This window comes from Spodoptera frugiperda, chromosome 18, assembly GCF_023101765.2.
Source record: "Spodoptera frugiperda isolate SF20-4 chromosome 18, AGI-APGP_CSIRO_Sfru_2.0, whole genome shotgun sequence".
NCBI classification, from domain to species: Eukaryota; Metazoa; Arthropoda; class Insecta; order Lepidoptera; family Noctuidae; genus Spodoptera; species Spodoptera frugiperda.
Window position 1 is genome coordinate 8,326,088 of NC_064229.1, and position 16,473 is coordinate 8,342,560.

At 35.1% G+C, this 16,473-nt stretch overlaps 1 protein-coding gene across 5 annotated transcripts in view; it reads left to right on the forward strand.

The window, feature by feature from the left end:
• LOC118277959 (protein trachealess) overlaps window positions 1-16,473 on the forward strand; it is a 172,482-nt gene that overhangs the window by 134,398 nt on the left and 21,611 nt on the right. For all 5 annotated transcript variants that reach the window (XM_050700310.1, XM_050700311.1, XM_050700313.1 and 2 more), the window contains one exon: window positions 4,178-4,416. In XM_050700310.1, coding sequence (XP_050556267.1) covers window positions 4,178-4,416 — 239 coding nt within the window. The remainder of the gene's footprint in view (window positions 1-4,177; window positions 4,417-16,473) is intronic.

Here is a 16,473-nt window from a genome sequence, read left to right on the forward strand (position 1 = left end):
ACTGACTGGAAAATGATTATAATATTTGCTTTGACGTTCAAAAGTGCTTTCCCGGTCTATTTATGAATGATGAATAATTTTGACTTTGATTTTGACTTTGAAGAGGGTTTGGTCAGCAGTGGTCACTTAAAGACTGTGGATGATAGCTTAATAAAAGTATCCTTGAAATATCTTTTTAAATGCACATTTTAGCAGTGTTTTGTTTATCCAATGTGAATACGAGTACTAAGTAATGAGGTACTGTTATGATCGTGATAAGAACATCTCATCTCTTAATATGGTATTAAAACCATTTTGATAAAGTTAAATATTTTAAGTACCGTTTTTAATGGTCTCTTTTTCAAAAATGTGTTACTGAATAAATATGTAAACTGTTAATGGTATACGGATTTTTAAGAAATCAAAAATAAAATTAATTTGGTAATTATAAAATTAAAACTTCATTCTAAAAAAAAAATAGTATAGAAATCTCGTTAATCTCCTGAAATCTCGTCAAAATTTCGAGATCTCAGATCGCAATCCCTACTGTCTACCTACTCTTCGGGAATTCAAAATACGTTTGGTAATGTCCTAAATTTTAATAACCTTTATTATATCTGCTTCTAATACAATAATCATTTCAAAATTGAATTTAGCATAAAATTATCCAATCAATTATAAAACAAAAGTAAATTCCATCAAATCTAAAAGTCCCCCTAATCTTACGGTCAAGATAGGGGGCCGTCCAGCCCCTAACTGTAAAGTTATTTTAAACAATGTTATGCCCCTAACTGACCATGCACGCCCTCGGTTTAATTCGGACCTTTGAAAAATTTGGTTTACATGGAGGTGGAAATAAAGTAAGAAATATTTATTGAAAAATTAAAACTAAGAATGGTTTTTTTACGGCACGAATTGCCACTATACAATGTACACCTACTTTTCACCATTTATGTATAAGTCCCGTGTAATAGAGGGCGAGTATGTTGCCATAAACTGAGCACAATTCCAAACTCTGTGCTAGTACTGAGAAATTTTCGCAAAGCCGAAAAAGCTCAGCAATGCCTTCCCCGACCCATCGAACCCGAGACCGCTTGCCTGGCAGTCGCACTTGCGATCAGTCAATCAACGAGGCAGTCTATTAATAGAAAATAGTGTTATTAAAAGTTTATATAAATTACTCAAATAACAAAATCAAATCCTCTATCCCACTTTAATTCCAAAACATATAAATAATGTTATCATAATCCACTTAGAAGCTTGTAACGCGTCAATTACAGGCGTCAATTGGTCACTGTGCTAATGTACCGATTAGCATACCAACTTATTGTTTTTAAAATCACAATGGCGGATTGTCTGTAAAAATAACTTAGTACCTACTCACAATGGGTAGACATCAAAACACAATTAATCGTTAATGTGGTGAAGAATTTTTGGTACCTAACTTAGAACTGAGTTAGGACTAAAGTATGTAGGTAGGTAACCTATGTCCTTTTAAAATAAGTTTTTGTTTATCATAGTTTCATAGGAATAATGTGTTAATTTTTGATAAATCATGGTGTGCCGTCTTAAACGACTTTTATCGACCGTTAAGTGAAACCTATGAAAATTTGCAACGTTGCATAAACACGTTTAGTTTTTTTGTTATAAATACGTATATTGTACGTGTATACATATATTGTAAGTCTTACTCTCGTTGGTCAAGTGATCATAATTGCGAATCTCGGCTAAGGGGTCTAATACCCTGTAGGGCAAAGCTTTGCTGACTTTTTTATTTTGAAAATTTCCCACTAGAAGCAAATGGTAAAATGTGGTGTGGACATTGTACAGTGGCATTACAAGACGTAATTTGCACCTCTGCCTACCTTTTCGGCAATAAAAGGGGTGACGATACACACACACACACACACACACACACTCTTTAGGATTATTATTTCTTTTAGGTACGACATTAAAACCAAAAATAGTAAAGATTGGTCTTCATATCAATCAAATTGCTCTTCCAAAACTGTCCCATGTAAGCTCCCCCTTACCCCTAACAGTTTACTATCGTTTATCGGAAAATCAGATTTACGAAGGGGTTTGTTTAGTATTTCTTTATATTTTTAAACATTATTAGTCCCTTAGGCGTAGTTATTTAAGATAAGGGGTTAAGAGTTACGTTTTAAAATAGGTCCACTATGGTTTTCCTTTATCTTGATCTGATTGAGATTATTTTTAAATGGAAAAATAAAGAGTAACGGTTTTCTTTTTAGTTTTGTTAGTTGACCAATAAGCGTGTTTAGAAATATCTTTATTAAGTATATTTAAGTGTAGGAGAGTCATACTTCGGCACGAATGGCTCACAGGAAACCGACGTGAATCAACGCTTGCGTTGTGTTTCGTTCTGTAAGTGAGGTTACTGGAGGCTCAATTACAGAATCTTCCCAATTCCCGATTTCCCAACAACCCTTCAATTCCTAACCGCCAAAAAATCGCGAAACGCACTTGTAACTAACGCCTCTGGTATTTCGCCATTGCTTACCATCAGGTGATCCGTTTGCTCATTTATCGACTTATATTATAAAAAAAAAGAAATATCTTATATAAAATGGCTGCTTCAAGTCTAGGTCTTAATTACTGAAATCTTAAATGTAATTAAAAGATTTTAAAACGAGACCAACTTACTCAATAAATACCTACTTGGAACTTGCAATATCAAAGCACTGCATTGCATTGCAAACTGAATCTAAAAAGCCGTTACATTCTAAAAAACGAACGCTTCGACAACGATTTTCTTTCAAATCCGTTCCTATTTTAAAATCCACAAGGTAAACGACCTTTCTAAATGTCATTGTAGAACGTTCGACTCGGATCCAGAATCCAGACTATCTTCACATTCACAAACAAAGAATGGAAAAGCCTTTAAAAAAATCGTAAAAAAGCAGCAATTTCCAAATAGCCTTACTCAGGTGACAATAAAGCCGGGGACCCACGGGACGGCTGGTAATCGGGCTGGCTCGTAAAATGGAGTCTTCGCTTAGTTCGCACCTTTCGGTTTAGACCCGGCTGTAAAGTTCCCGCTGATGTGGACACACCTTAATGTTTCATTATAGGTTACAGTTTCCAAGACGTGTTTGTTGTTGGTGGGTTTTTAAAGATTAATTTTGTGGGAGTATCTTTTAATATATTGGCAATGTGTGTAATGTAAGATGGTTGCTCATTGTTATTTCGATCAACAGTCTTTGGTGCGAGACAGTAGATAAAATGATAAAGTATCTAATAATACTAGACGTATAAGATTTATGATTGTAATAATATTATTAAATATTAAAACCTGGTGAATCAATTTCGAACTCTACTAAATCTTAATAAAAACATACCTTCAAATATTAATCCAACTTTTCAATTTTACAATTACATTATCATAATATAAAACCTGCTCATAACAGAAAAAAGCGTAAAACCAGTATACTCACAAGACTAAATTAATAAAAAAAATGTAAATTAAAAATTTAATTTAAATACAGAAATACATTTCATTTTCTTGCTAAAATGCAAATGTGTGTTTTAAATGTATAAGTATAGAGTTCATTAGAAACTCCGCCTTTGGGCGGGCAGTGGGTGTGTTAGGGACACTCCCATCGAAGCTACGATTTTGGGCGGTATTTTCTCTTTTTATATCGTGTTGTATTTTTATATGTATTATAAGGGATTTTTGTGATATGCCTGTTGAGGTTTTGTGTTTTAAATTGAGAGAGATGTATTGATTTGTGTAGGTGAGGAGGCGGCGTTAAGTTCGTTATGGAACACAATTTGTTTAGTATAAGCTAGAATGTTGTAAATTATGAAATTTGTCATTTATGAAAATTACAAAACTAAGGCAAATAAAAACTTTCATTACCTACTCTATAAAACAAAACGAATATGGATAATGTATCTTTAGCGTACATTTTAATATGCTACAAAGATAACATTTACCTTCGGCAGTTAGTAATGAACAGCTGACAATCAACACTAAATCATTAGATACTTCGCTATACATGTTTTGGAGTACCAAATTAATTACCAATCTTATCGAACGTACGGACATTTCGTTTTCATAACGTTTTATCAACTGTCACACCCAAAAAACCCACCACAACTTTAACAAAAACCACAAACTATCTACTTAACTACAAAAAACACAAAAAAGTCTAACATCTCCTTCTCTTTACAGCATTCTCGAGCTACGAAAAGAGAAGAGCAGAGACGCAGCTCGTTCTAGAAGAGGAAAGGAGAACTATGAGTTCTATGAGCTGGCGAAGATGCTGCCTCTCCCAGCTGCCATCACCAGCCAGTTAGACAAAGCTTCCATTATAAGGCTGACAATTAGCTACCTCAAGTTACGGGACTTCTCCGGGCATGGTGATCCTCCGTGGAGCCGGGACCCTCCTCCGTCTAGCAAGGCTTTGAAAGGTATGTGACTTTGTGTGATGGATGTATGTCGTGTTTTTTGGCTATGGAACGGCAAAACGAGCAGATGTATCATCTGGTGGTAAGCAATCGCCGTCGCCCATGGACACCCGAAACAACGGAGACGTTACAAGTGTATTGCGGGTTTTTGAGCCTTTTGGTCGACTATCACTTGATGGTAACATAGATATTACTTAGGTTTCAAGTGGGTACCTACTTACTTAAATTACTTAGAAATCTAAGTAATTTAGATAGATTTAAGATTCCAGACTCCGTGCTACTACTGAGAAATTTTCGGAAATCCGAAAAAAGCCCAGTAATTCTTTGGACGACCTGGGAATCGAACCCGAGATCCCTTGCGTGACAGTCGCTCTTGCGACCATTCGACATATTTATTTAATAAGTATATTTAATTAAACACTTCACAAAGGAGAAACTGTATAAATACTTATTTCTTGAAGGTAAATAATAGTATCTTTTGATGTATTAAAATCCCACGCCATTTACATGGTTACTACGTAAAAGTCTGCTTTAACCCTAAACAACCATTCAGCTACTTTCTAGTATGAATAGATCAATATGTATGCGGATTGGAAACTAGACAATGAATAACATCCGGTTTCGCTTTGTTTTATAAGGTTTTCTTATTAGTCATACATCTATCCGGTTAACGTTACATATTTAGAACTTATTTGACCGAAATCAATCTGTCAAGTCAAGTCAAAATTATTTATTTCAAATAGACCAGGAAGGCACTTTTGAACGTCAAAGCAAATATAATAATATTAATAACGTCTGTCTGTCGGTCAGTCCTCTAGTGAAGCTATTTGCTCGTTTCAAAGTGTAGATTCCTATGGAGAAGAACGAGCAAGCTGTATTTTCGTCTTCAGCTTGATTACTAGCTTCTGTCAGCGGCTTCGCCCGCGTTCCCGAGGGATAAAAAAGTATCCTATCACTTAAGTCAACTCATACCCTGTCTGTATACCAAAGTAACCATTAAATGTATCTGAGTACGGTGGGCAACTGTATCCCAAAGTCGCTTGCTAAACGTGGGGATTATTGTAAACCTTTAATAACGCACGGGTGTCTAACACCGCCAAACTTCCTGACTCCAGGATAATAGTGAACAAATTATATTTTACTCAGAAAATACCATTATCACTTTTTGGCTGGCGCGGGAATCGAAACCACTTTGCACAGTAGCCACTCACCTAACCACTATGCCCAACCGTGTAGTTAATACAGGTGCATTACCAATCAATCACCAACACGAATTACTCACATTTACCCAAATACAGTACCTATAATCCTTTGAATTCCCCACTACGGCACACAAAAGCCGCAAAACTTGTCCCACACAGAATACTACACTACACCATAATCGAACTCCCTTTCGCTATGCAAAATGATAGACTAGCTTTAAAATAACGTTGGAGGGTTAGCAAATCAGATTTGGCTTCGTCAAGTCATTGTCTAACTAACTACGTTACCGCTCCCCTCGTAGCGACAGCAAAACAAGTGTTGGTATGTACTGTCGGCAGAATAGGGATGATTGTTGGTTATTTGTATTTTAAGACTATTTTGAATAGGTTTAGAGGCTATTTGCAGGTTTATGGAGAAAATAAAATAAAAATGTCGTTATGACAGACAGTGTTGCTTCTTATTATAATTGATGAGTAAGAAACGACATTTTTTTGCATTATTACCGGTGTATGGTAAAAGAGTTACTCCCAAGAGGGTAGATCACTATTTTGTTATTAATGTCCGTCTTGTAAATTATTATAAAATATTAGACGCGATTTGAAATATCGCGTGACGTCACTTTATACGTAGAAAGGATATATTAGCTTACTCTAAACTTTGATTCGTTTTATCTAAGTATTACTTTTTATACGATAAACTACAAAATACATGTCTAATATTTTTTCATTAGGTACCTAACTGACGGATTAATTAGATAACGTTAAAATGTTTAGGTTATTATACCGAAAAATAAAACAATATTTTAAAAATATTCACCAACTAAAATCTACACCAACACTAAAGTTCGCACAGTGTGTCAAAATCAAATCGCGGTGGACAAAAAAAAGAACTCCACGCGTAAATCAAAACAATGTGAAGCGAAGCGTATTCACAAACAAAATGCGCCCAGGGACGCTGATTCACCGCGATCTGTCAAATAAATACTTCCTTTGCACAGTCGGGTAAAGAATACAAACATTTGTTTTATTGATATACATAAACACATGTGCAGTTGATTGGAATTGTGTATTTTATGTTTTCTACTTTCAATATTGAATTTTGAAAACTAAAAAGTGGTTGTGAGGGCATTTGTTGAGCACAAAGAGTTTCAATATTCGGATTTCCTATATTTATACTGTCAGTCTTCCAGTGGAAGGAGTGAAAGGAGGGAGGCCTTTACCCTGCAGTGGGATGATCAGGGCAGAAATCTAAATCTAAATAATGTTGAGCCTACCTTTAATTTAAGAGCATACACTAACTGTTCTTTCCCTATATTTTTAAGATTGTCTGTATCTTAGTCGGTAAGCTTTAATAAATAAATAAATAAATCAGTTTTCCATTGAGTTTTTGTAAAACTTAATATTTGGCTTATATTAAAATGGGACTCACAACATACCAAGTTAAAACAGCGGAGGTACTTTAAGGATATTCTATAGCTTTCAGCATTCGGTAATGTTTTTAATTCAAGTATCTTCTTCAGATCTATAAACAATGTTTATTCATTTATCCAAGTATTGCGCAAATCCTCAAGATAAGTCTGCTGATAATTATCAACTAATTACCAAGTTAATTGCTAGACAGATTAAAATATGGAATGAGTACATACATTTGAATATCTTCTTAGCAATAGTTGTGAGCAATGATCTCTGTGTGCATTGAATATATAATTTATTACGCACTGTTTTTCACTGCAAAAGTTTAAATCTAACGATATTACTTTTTCATTATTTTTAAATAAATATGACTAAGAAAAAGTATATAAAATAAATGCCTACATAAATAACAGCACGTGGTTTCCATTGTCTCTTTAAGACCCACAAATATTGAAGAATAAAACACAAACGGTACAAAACACTTCATATTGGAATTTAAAAAATTGCCAATATAAAACCAAATCACACACTGGCACATTGACAAAGAGCTTTTTTAACACACAGTGCTCCTAAATTCGTAACAAGTGTACCAATAAAACGCCCTCGACAAATCCAATTTTGGCCCCTAATGCGCTTAATGCGACCACGGGGCGAATCACTACGTATGCCACTGTCATTTTAACTCAATTTTGAAGGTGGGTACTACGTATTCAAATAAAAATATTCAAGACAATAAAACATGAGTGTTTAGGGTGTCAAATTCTTCTTACAAAATGTTTTTGTAGGGAAAATTTTGTAGTTTCAGTATACTTGTATGCAATAAAGGTTTAGGAAGGGAGTTTAGGAAAATACAGTAGGTGTCGTAAAAAATTGTGTGTCTCATGTGTTGCGTTTACAATTGTTGAAATTTATTGGGTACATACATCACTTTCGTGTTTTGTTTGAAGGCTTTAAATGTAATAGAGAGAGGTATGTTAGTATTAGTCAAAGATGTATTAACTAATGGAGTTTCCTAAGACGAATTAATGTGAAGGATTGTTTTAATATGGAAGACTCAGTAGCATTTGTAGGGAAAGGAACATAAATATGATTTTATTTAAATTCCGCCTTTAAGTTAATATATCATAGATTACTCAAAATAAACTACACACATTTTTATTAAAATTTACAGCTCTCAGAATTATACTAACCCGTTTCACAGTATCTATAGCATTTAAAATCTTTACCCCACAATCAAGTAACAAGATCAAGTTTTAAACCACAAAGAAACCAACAGGCTTACCTAATAATCTAATAAATACATCTGTCAACATCCAAATTGTAAAATACACCTTTACCATTAAAAATAACTAATTAATTCTGTAGGGATGTCCCCCACTGTAACAATACGCGCCGAATTGGGACAAAATTTTTAATCTAATCAATTAACAATCAGTGCAAGCGATATACCGCTTGTTACTGCTGCTTATTTAGCAAACGTGACTTGGTTATTTAAATTTCGTACTAGGGTACGTTTGACGATTTTGTCTGGCCCGTTTAATTGGTGTAACCACTGTGTCTTGCGGTTTGAATTTGGGGTATTCGGGTAGTTTTGTTCTTTTGTTCATTGTGATATTTAGTAGGGCTTGTTAAATGTGTCACTGTGATGAGTGTTGAGTATTAACAATGTATTTGTTGACACTCATTGAATTCAATTCTTTTATTTTGTTCTTAATATTTATTGAGAATTTTAGATACGTTATTGTCATCGTAAGCTTATTTCTGTCCAATATCGATAGGCTTTTCCAATATTTCCAATCCTACGCCAATGTTTTTTTACTAATTCAACCTATTTACCTTATAAGTTATTATAAAGAACTTATAATAATTGAGACTCACAATCATTTCTGATTAATAGCGTACCCAAAATATTTAATGATCTTTTACCTTTTAATGTTATGATATGAACAAAATACTCAATACAAACACACATACCGACAATTTCAACAATAATTACCTACCACTGTGACATTCTAATTTATTCAATTGCCACAAAATGTCAACGATGTCAATTTTATGGCAATTACGTGAGTTTGATAGCAATGGCGAAGTAATTGAGTGATAGGCATTTATTGGCGACCGGATAGACACGACAGATTCAACTGAGATTTATTAGTTAGCTACATAATTATTTATAGTTAGTTGATGCTCAGGTTTCGCTCATGTGGATTAAGGACTCTGTGACATAGGTATACAAAGTTACTCCTTAGTACATCAGCTACCTGCCAATAGAAGTCCCGTCAAAATCGGTCTAGCCATTTTAGAGATTAGCCAGAACAAACAGACAGTCATTAAATGACTCTGAGTACGGCGTTATGAGTTGTAGATAAACTTTTGTCTTGTACTTTTACTCAGTTAACAACCCTTCAAAACCCGACATGTATCAAAACGACCCATACGCGCAAAAATGTTCGTACAAATCCACATACATTACATTTCTAATCGAAAGCATAAGAAACAAACACAGCAGAAGGCAATATTTCTCAATACGTACACAAGACAAGGCAGATAAATTCGACAAATTAACTTCGGTGTAAACACATGTTTCTTTCCCCATATTGCCGTTAGGTGGCAGCACGGTTGATTTATGGGCACAAGGGCGTCGGATCTCGTGGCGAACAGACGTGTGATTTTAACTGGTTTCTGTTCAATGTTAATGTTTTATGAGGTAGCATTGCTTTTGTGTTTGCAAATGAATATGATATGGGGTTTTGTCACTTAATAATGCATGAAATGATAAGGCATAAATCAAATTAAGTTTATTCGGGACTCGGGACATCAATTTAAGACTTTATTAAACAGTACTAGTAATACTAATTAAATATCTGTATGTCCTATAATATACTCTATTAATATTTCGTCTTTAGTACATTTTAAGACTACAATAATTGTTAGTTGAATTCAATTTAAAATCCAAACAAACTTACACCTACAAACATCGAATAAAACTCAAAACTAAACTAATAAATCTTTTGTGTAAAAATACAGTTTTCCTTCACTGTAAAATATAGGAAATAAGTTTTCCCTGACCAGTGCCGCGTTGGCGTTGTAATTCACGTCCGTTCCTTAATACAAGACGTCGGTAAATCATAGCGCGGCACATCTGCCGGCGAAATAGAAAAATAACAATAAATAAGGGGCTACTAGTACCGTGCCGCGGCGACACACGGGTTACTTCCGACAGATATTTTGCTCTTATACACTTTGTTGTGTGCGTATTTAGAGAAAAACGGAAGGTATTTTTGTTAAAAACAAATTGCTATGCTTATGGAAATAAGATTATTATTGAAAACTTTACTTTTAATGATACATACATAAGTCTTCTAAAGTTTTTTTCACGAACTGCCAAAATGCTATTTCCAAATTCAGGTGTTTGTTAAGCAAATATATTGTAAAGGTTTATGCTATTCTTTTACAACACTTTCCAAGTCGCAATAGCAAAGAACTATCCTTAAAAATAGCCACATGCTTATGCACTATTGTGCGTAACCAAAATCAAAACATTAATGCACTCAATCCCACAACATATCAAACAAAAGTAAATAAGGAAACTTTAATGCTAAGAAACGTATCCCTTAATATCGGTCCTTAGGCACCCGGATCTTTGCCCGTTCAATAAGCTAACCCTTCCGCTAATCCGGGCAATAATGAACTGCGTGCTTTCCCGACAATACCCGGGCATACCCGAGAATACCCGACGATACCCGAAGATACCCGCCGAGCGGGTATAATTAAATAGGTGCCGGCTTATTAATATGTTAAAGACTTGTATTGAAATCGTGATATGTTTGATGATGCATAGGATGTGAGTGAAGTGTTATTTATTAAAGGAAACAGGAGTTATTAGAAGGTCATTACTTTTCCTGTTTTGTCTGTTGGCTTTTTAAAGGCTGTTGTGTGTGGGAAACTTTTTGAATAGTTGGAAACGTCGTCCGTTCAGGAGATACGATCACCGATTGTAATGAAAACTTCTTCGCCTTTCTTTCTTAAACCACTGATCAAAATTATAAAGTCAATTTGACGTAAATATCTGTTGATACATAATTATATAGGTAACTGCCTATACATATTATCGTTATAGTATAGTCATGCCAGGTCATTCATTTCAATTTCATTCATTATTTTTCATTCAACAGGATAGATAGATAGGTAGGTAGGTACGTAGGTAGGTAGGTAAATTAAATAAAACCATTTAACGAATAATACTATTCAATTTCGAATGGCACTGTCGCAGGAACTGAAATAATAATCATAACGTTTTATAGTTTTATACCATAAAAAAGCCTTACACTAAACGAATCCGCCATTACTTTCAATCTATAATAGTCACCATTGCCATTTCTGTCTGTCCCTCAGCCGGTGCATCACAATCATCACCCCGTGCTATTCTATATTGACAGTACGTGTTCCGAATGTCCGATCGCTTTCCGGGATTTTGTAGCCATTTTTATTTGGTATCGACCGTTTTCGGACTGTCGGGCGTTTTGGACCCCCGTCGCCGATAAAGGGTTGGCCGCCCGTGTAATTGGCTAGTTACAATTCATTATTGTTTCGGAATTGTGATTTTTTTTTTGGATATTTTTGCGATGTTGCGGTAGATTGGTGTGGATTGATTTTGTTTTTCGATTTTCGTGAATAGATAGCTATAGGTTTATGAGAATATAGGGTCCATAGATTTATTTAATTTTTTATAAGTTTTGAGCTCACAAATAGAGCTTTATTTTTCTTTCACTTTTTTGAAGAAAAATCCTAAAGTTTGTAGTGAAAATCGCTCTATCCCTGTCAAATAAGAGGTTGAATCACAAAGGGCAGTAATTCTTCATTAGAGGTCCCAAGTTCCGGTCAAGTGGCGCCCCCTAGGGGTTGGTAATCAACGCTTCCAACTTGTATTATTTTTGAGGGTCGCTGCGGGGCGTTTAGGTAAAAGTTATAGTTTTTCTATGGGTAAGAAATAAAATGAATATCTGCTTTGAAGTAGAAGTGGCCAGTAACTTTGTTTAACGTTGTGGAATAGACACCAAAAATCCTTTATTTTTAGATCAGACTAAGTAATCGACAGTTTGTATAGAGAAATGTCATATTGTATTTCAAGGTGATGTAGAAAAATGGTCTCATTGTATTTTTTTAAATGACTATCAATAGTAGCTTAGCTTCATTACATTAATCTTGCGTTGCACATTATGAGTTTTAGCTATCAGGTAATTTTTCTAAAAAAAATCTTTTTTTTTTAAGTAGAAAATGTCCAGTTTCCAACTCAAGAAACTTTTCTTACCATCATCATTAAACACAAGGTCCTCAAGAAAAAACGCCAATTTTTCAAGTCCTTACGACCCCTCCCTGTATTAGTGGCGAGTTCTATTTAATTTTGGCTCTATGCTAACACTACAGTGTCAATGTTAGTGGTCGGCCGCACATGTCCAAATGGGCAAATACGACCAAATTATTGCTCTCGCCATCGATAAATATAGCCATGAGCGTTTTAGGGTTGGCTGTTGCACTGTTACGAATTTGTTAGGGCCAATTTGATGGTGATTTTTGTGAATGGTGATGGCAATTTATGGTGGATATCGAATTTTATTCTGAAGTTTCTCTTCTATTATTTTATCAATAAAACTTATGGCTTGCTTAATGATATGCGGTCATTGTAGTCTAAGTAAGCCTCTGAGATATCAATCATTGTGAACCATGTTTACCAACTTTTACCTTTGAATTATATTGGTACCTGTTTTTGAGGGGGTAAAATCATCCAATGACTTCTCCCGCCTTGGATGAGTTGAGAGGGAGTGTGAAACTCTTACTGACTAAGCACGGGGTGGTCCGTGCAGCGGTCTACAGGTCCGGGTCTATATTGGTACATACTTAATAAATTCAGATATTACTTATGTCAGTCTACATTAAACACAAATCAAGGCATAACTTGTTATCATTTTACCAAAAAAAAAACTACATTTACTCACCTACCTTACTACATATACCTAAAACATAAAACTGCCGCACAGTTCCCAAACATTGTGACATCGTTACACTTCGGTGTGAGAACGCCCACGTCTTTATTTCGTGTCAAATCGATCGTTTGTAAGTGTGGTCCGTGTTTAGGGTGGTTATTAAATTTATCCCGGCACTGGACGATGCGTTTTACTGAATTAACTAGAGAGTTTGGATGGCCTTCTCGATTGGAAGAAAAAGAACGTCTTTTGTTTTTTTTTTTGTGAAAAGTTGTGTGCAATTCTTTATTTGAAGTCTGTGTTCGTCTTTTAATATATTCTTCTTCAGGCAATCTGGTTTTGGCCAGTAACGATAAATATTATTCGTAATTTGAATAAAAATATAACTTACAGCTTTAGCAATCGTTTTCGATACAAAATCGTTACTTAGAAATAATTTAAGTAAATGTCTCTGAGTACGGTAGTTATTTGTGTTTTCCTAGTGGAGTTAAAGTCATAGTAAAGCTCTTTACAATAAAACACATACTATTTCATAATTTACACACTCACCAAAAAACTACTACAAAAATTCACGACTCAAAAATCGATCTGCTTCTTCTATCACACTTTGAACCAGCAGTCCCACAAAATATTTTAATACACATTTTTCCAGCATTAAAAGCACATAACCTAACTTTATTAACTGCTAATGCCCTTACAAATTACGGTCGTGAAGGCGACAATATCTGACTTAAGGCGAGGCGATATAATGAGAAAATTATACGAAGACTTAGAAGCGTTAATAAAAATTTGTTCATGAGGGTTGATCACGCTGAATAAATGGCACGGTTTGAGCAGGGTTTACGCGTCAAATATGATTTATTTTGTGATTTCCTGGACATATATTTTGTTCTAATAAACATATTAACTTGGTATTGATATTCTGATAAAGTTCTAACCTAAAATGATTTGACAAACGGTTGACGCGGTTGCTTGTTAAAGTTCCAATCTAAAACGAGTTGACTGCACTGTTGATTCTGTGGCTGGGCAAGTGGCTGCCATGCAACGGGTAGCGGGTTCAACTTTCGCACGGAGCAATTCTTTGTGTGGTCCACATTGCTAGATTGATCCTGGCTTACAGGAATTGCAGCGGTTTTGGGCGACTGGACGGTTGACGCGGCAGCTGGGCAAGTGGCTGCTGTGTAATGGGTAGCGGGTTCACACAAATTGTTGCTAAATAGACCCTGGACAGGAGTTGCAGCGGTTTAGGGAGGTTCCGGGCTTGTTTCGTAAAGAAAAAAATATGATAGTAACGTGTTATTTACAAGAGAAACCCACAACTATCCGACTCAGCAATAAGACTTAAACTCCTACATCCAACAGTAGCATGATCCAACAAAGCAGTTACTTAGTGAAAATAGTTTTATAAGTACATCCGACAAAAATACTAGTACATTCACATGGTGGGGTTTAGCCGGTGGGACATATTTAACCCTGGCGATGGCGAGATAGCCTCGTGTGTTCTTTATTACGGTTTAATTCAACAAAACTGAGCACAACCCGCTTTGTGATGCCGACCTGTGTCTTTGTAGGGTGACTAGGTATGTGTTTAAGTAGGGGATTTAATTGTTGTTTGGAATTAATTTGGATTTAAATTGTATTTGGTTATTATTATCTACTAATATTTGGTTGGAATACAATACAATACCTAGGCATTAGGTATAATCAGAAAAAATATTAGGTACCTACTTTATTTTGATCACTGGTGATAATTATGTTTTGAAAAGGTCATTTTGTCCATGTAACAACACGATTTTCTGTATTTTTTCGCTAAAAATTCAATTGAGATCTAATAAAAATTGAATAAAAAGTAAATAGTGATATGGTGTTTGCGAAGACAATACCTTTTTTAAATTTAGTAAATACTATAATAAGGTATTGAGCGTACACACAACGACACATAAACAACACTGACATTTTAATCTGAAACAGATAAATGAAAACGATACACCGTACCTTTCTTACATTTTATTTAATACCACATTTCATTTGATATCATAAAGGAAAGAATATCTGGACTCACACACACACATACATACATAATAATATGTCAAAATAAGGCCCTCTATCTTACGGTAGCTTTGTAACATAAAACGGGACAGTCCGATGAAAGCAGTGAATTATGCTCGCCCTACAGTTTCGTATAAAGTTGTAGCGAAATAGTTTTTTTTCTTGTTTTTGTTTTATAAAAGTTACGATAGTAGAATATGATGTTATATTGTTTTATTTTATTGTGTTTCGGTTAGGTATAAATTTATTCTAATAATAGATTTGTTTTGTTGGCCTATGGGAGAGCTTTTCTTTTGATTTAGATTTTATTCTAGATATGAATTTTATAGTTAGATAACTATTTAGGCTACAAAAGCTATTAAATAATACTTTAGCTCCATATTACCAAAATAGACGAAAACATTTATAGTTTGACATGCACTATAGAGAAGACTAGGTCATTTTTTTGAGCAAATTGATCATGATTGAGACTTTAAGCTCAACATTTTATAACTTCTTGTTTCGTTGTGTGAGTGAAGTTCCCAATCTTTCCAAACTCTAATTCGTCAACCACCCTTAAATTCCCAACCCCCAAAAGGCCGGCAACGCACTTATAACGCCTCTAGTGTTTCGAATGTCCATAGACGGCGGCAATTGCTTACCATCAGGTGATCCGTCAATAACGATTACTGGCTAGCAATCCTTATAATAAACATTATACATTAGAAATCACAAGAAAAATCCATTAATTTACAATTTGCACTAAGAATCGTGCGTGGGCAATAAAATGTACAGTCGCCGACAGACAGACAGATAACGTGTACAGTCACGAACAACATTTCCGGCGCTAGTTCACTGAGAACGCATTGCCTGTACATCAAACTGACAAATTATAATAACGTTTTATTGTAATAAGGAAATATTAGTAAAGGATTAGTTACTGAGTAAAGCCGCGTGGCAAAGGTAGAGTAGAATATATATTTGACATCATCAAAACGGAAGATTCTCTAGAGAAATATATTTTTTTTAATGATGTAAGCCGGTAAACGAGCTGCTGGATCACCTCATGGTGAGCAACCGCCACCGCCCATGGACACACGAAACACCAGAGGCGTTACAAGTGCGTTGCTGGCCTTTTTGGGGTTAGGAATTTAAGGGTTGCTAGGGAATCGGGGATTAGGAAAGTTGGGCTGATGCTAACCTCAGTGGACTACACAACACAAGCGTTGTTTTACGTCGGTTTTCTTTGAGACGGTGGTATCACTCCAGTCGAGCCGGCCTATTCGTGCCGAAGCATGGCTCTCCCGTACATATGAAACTTATCAACATGAAATTGCCTAATTCGCAACTCACGAAGCGACAATTACCAAACTTTTTTAACATACCATTACAGGCCTTACGCAACACAAACATGTGACGATTTCCTTCGCACT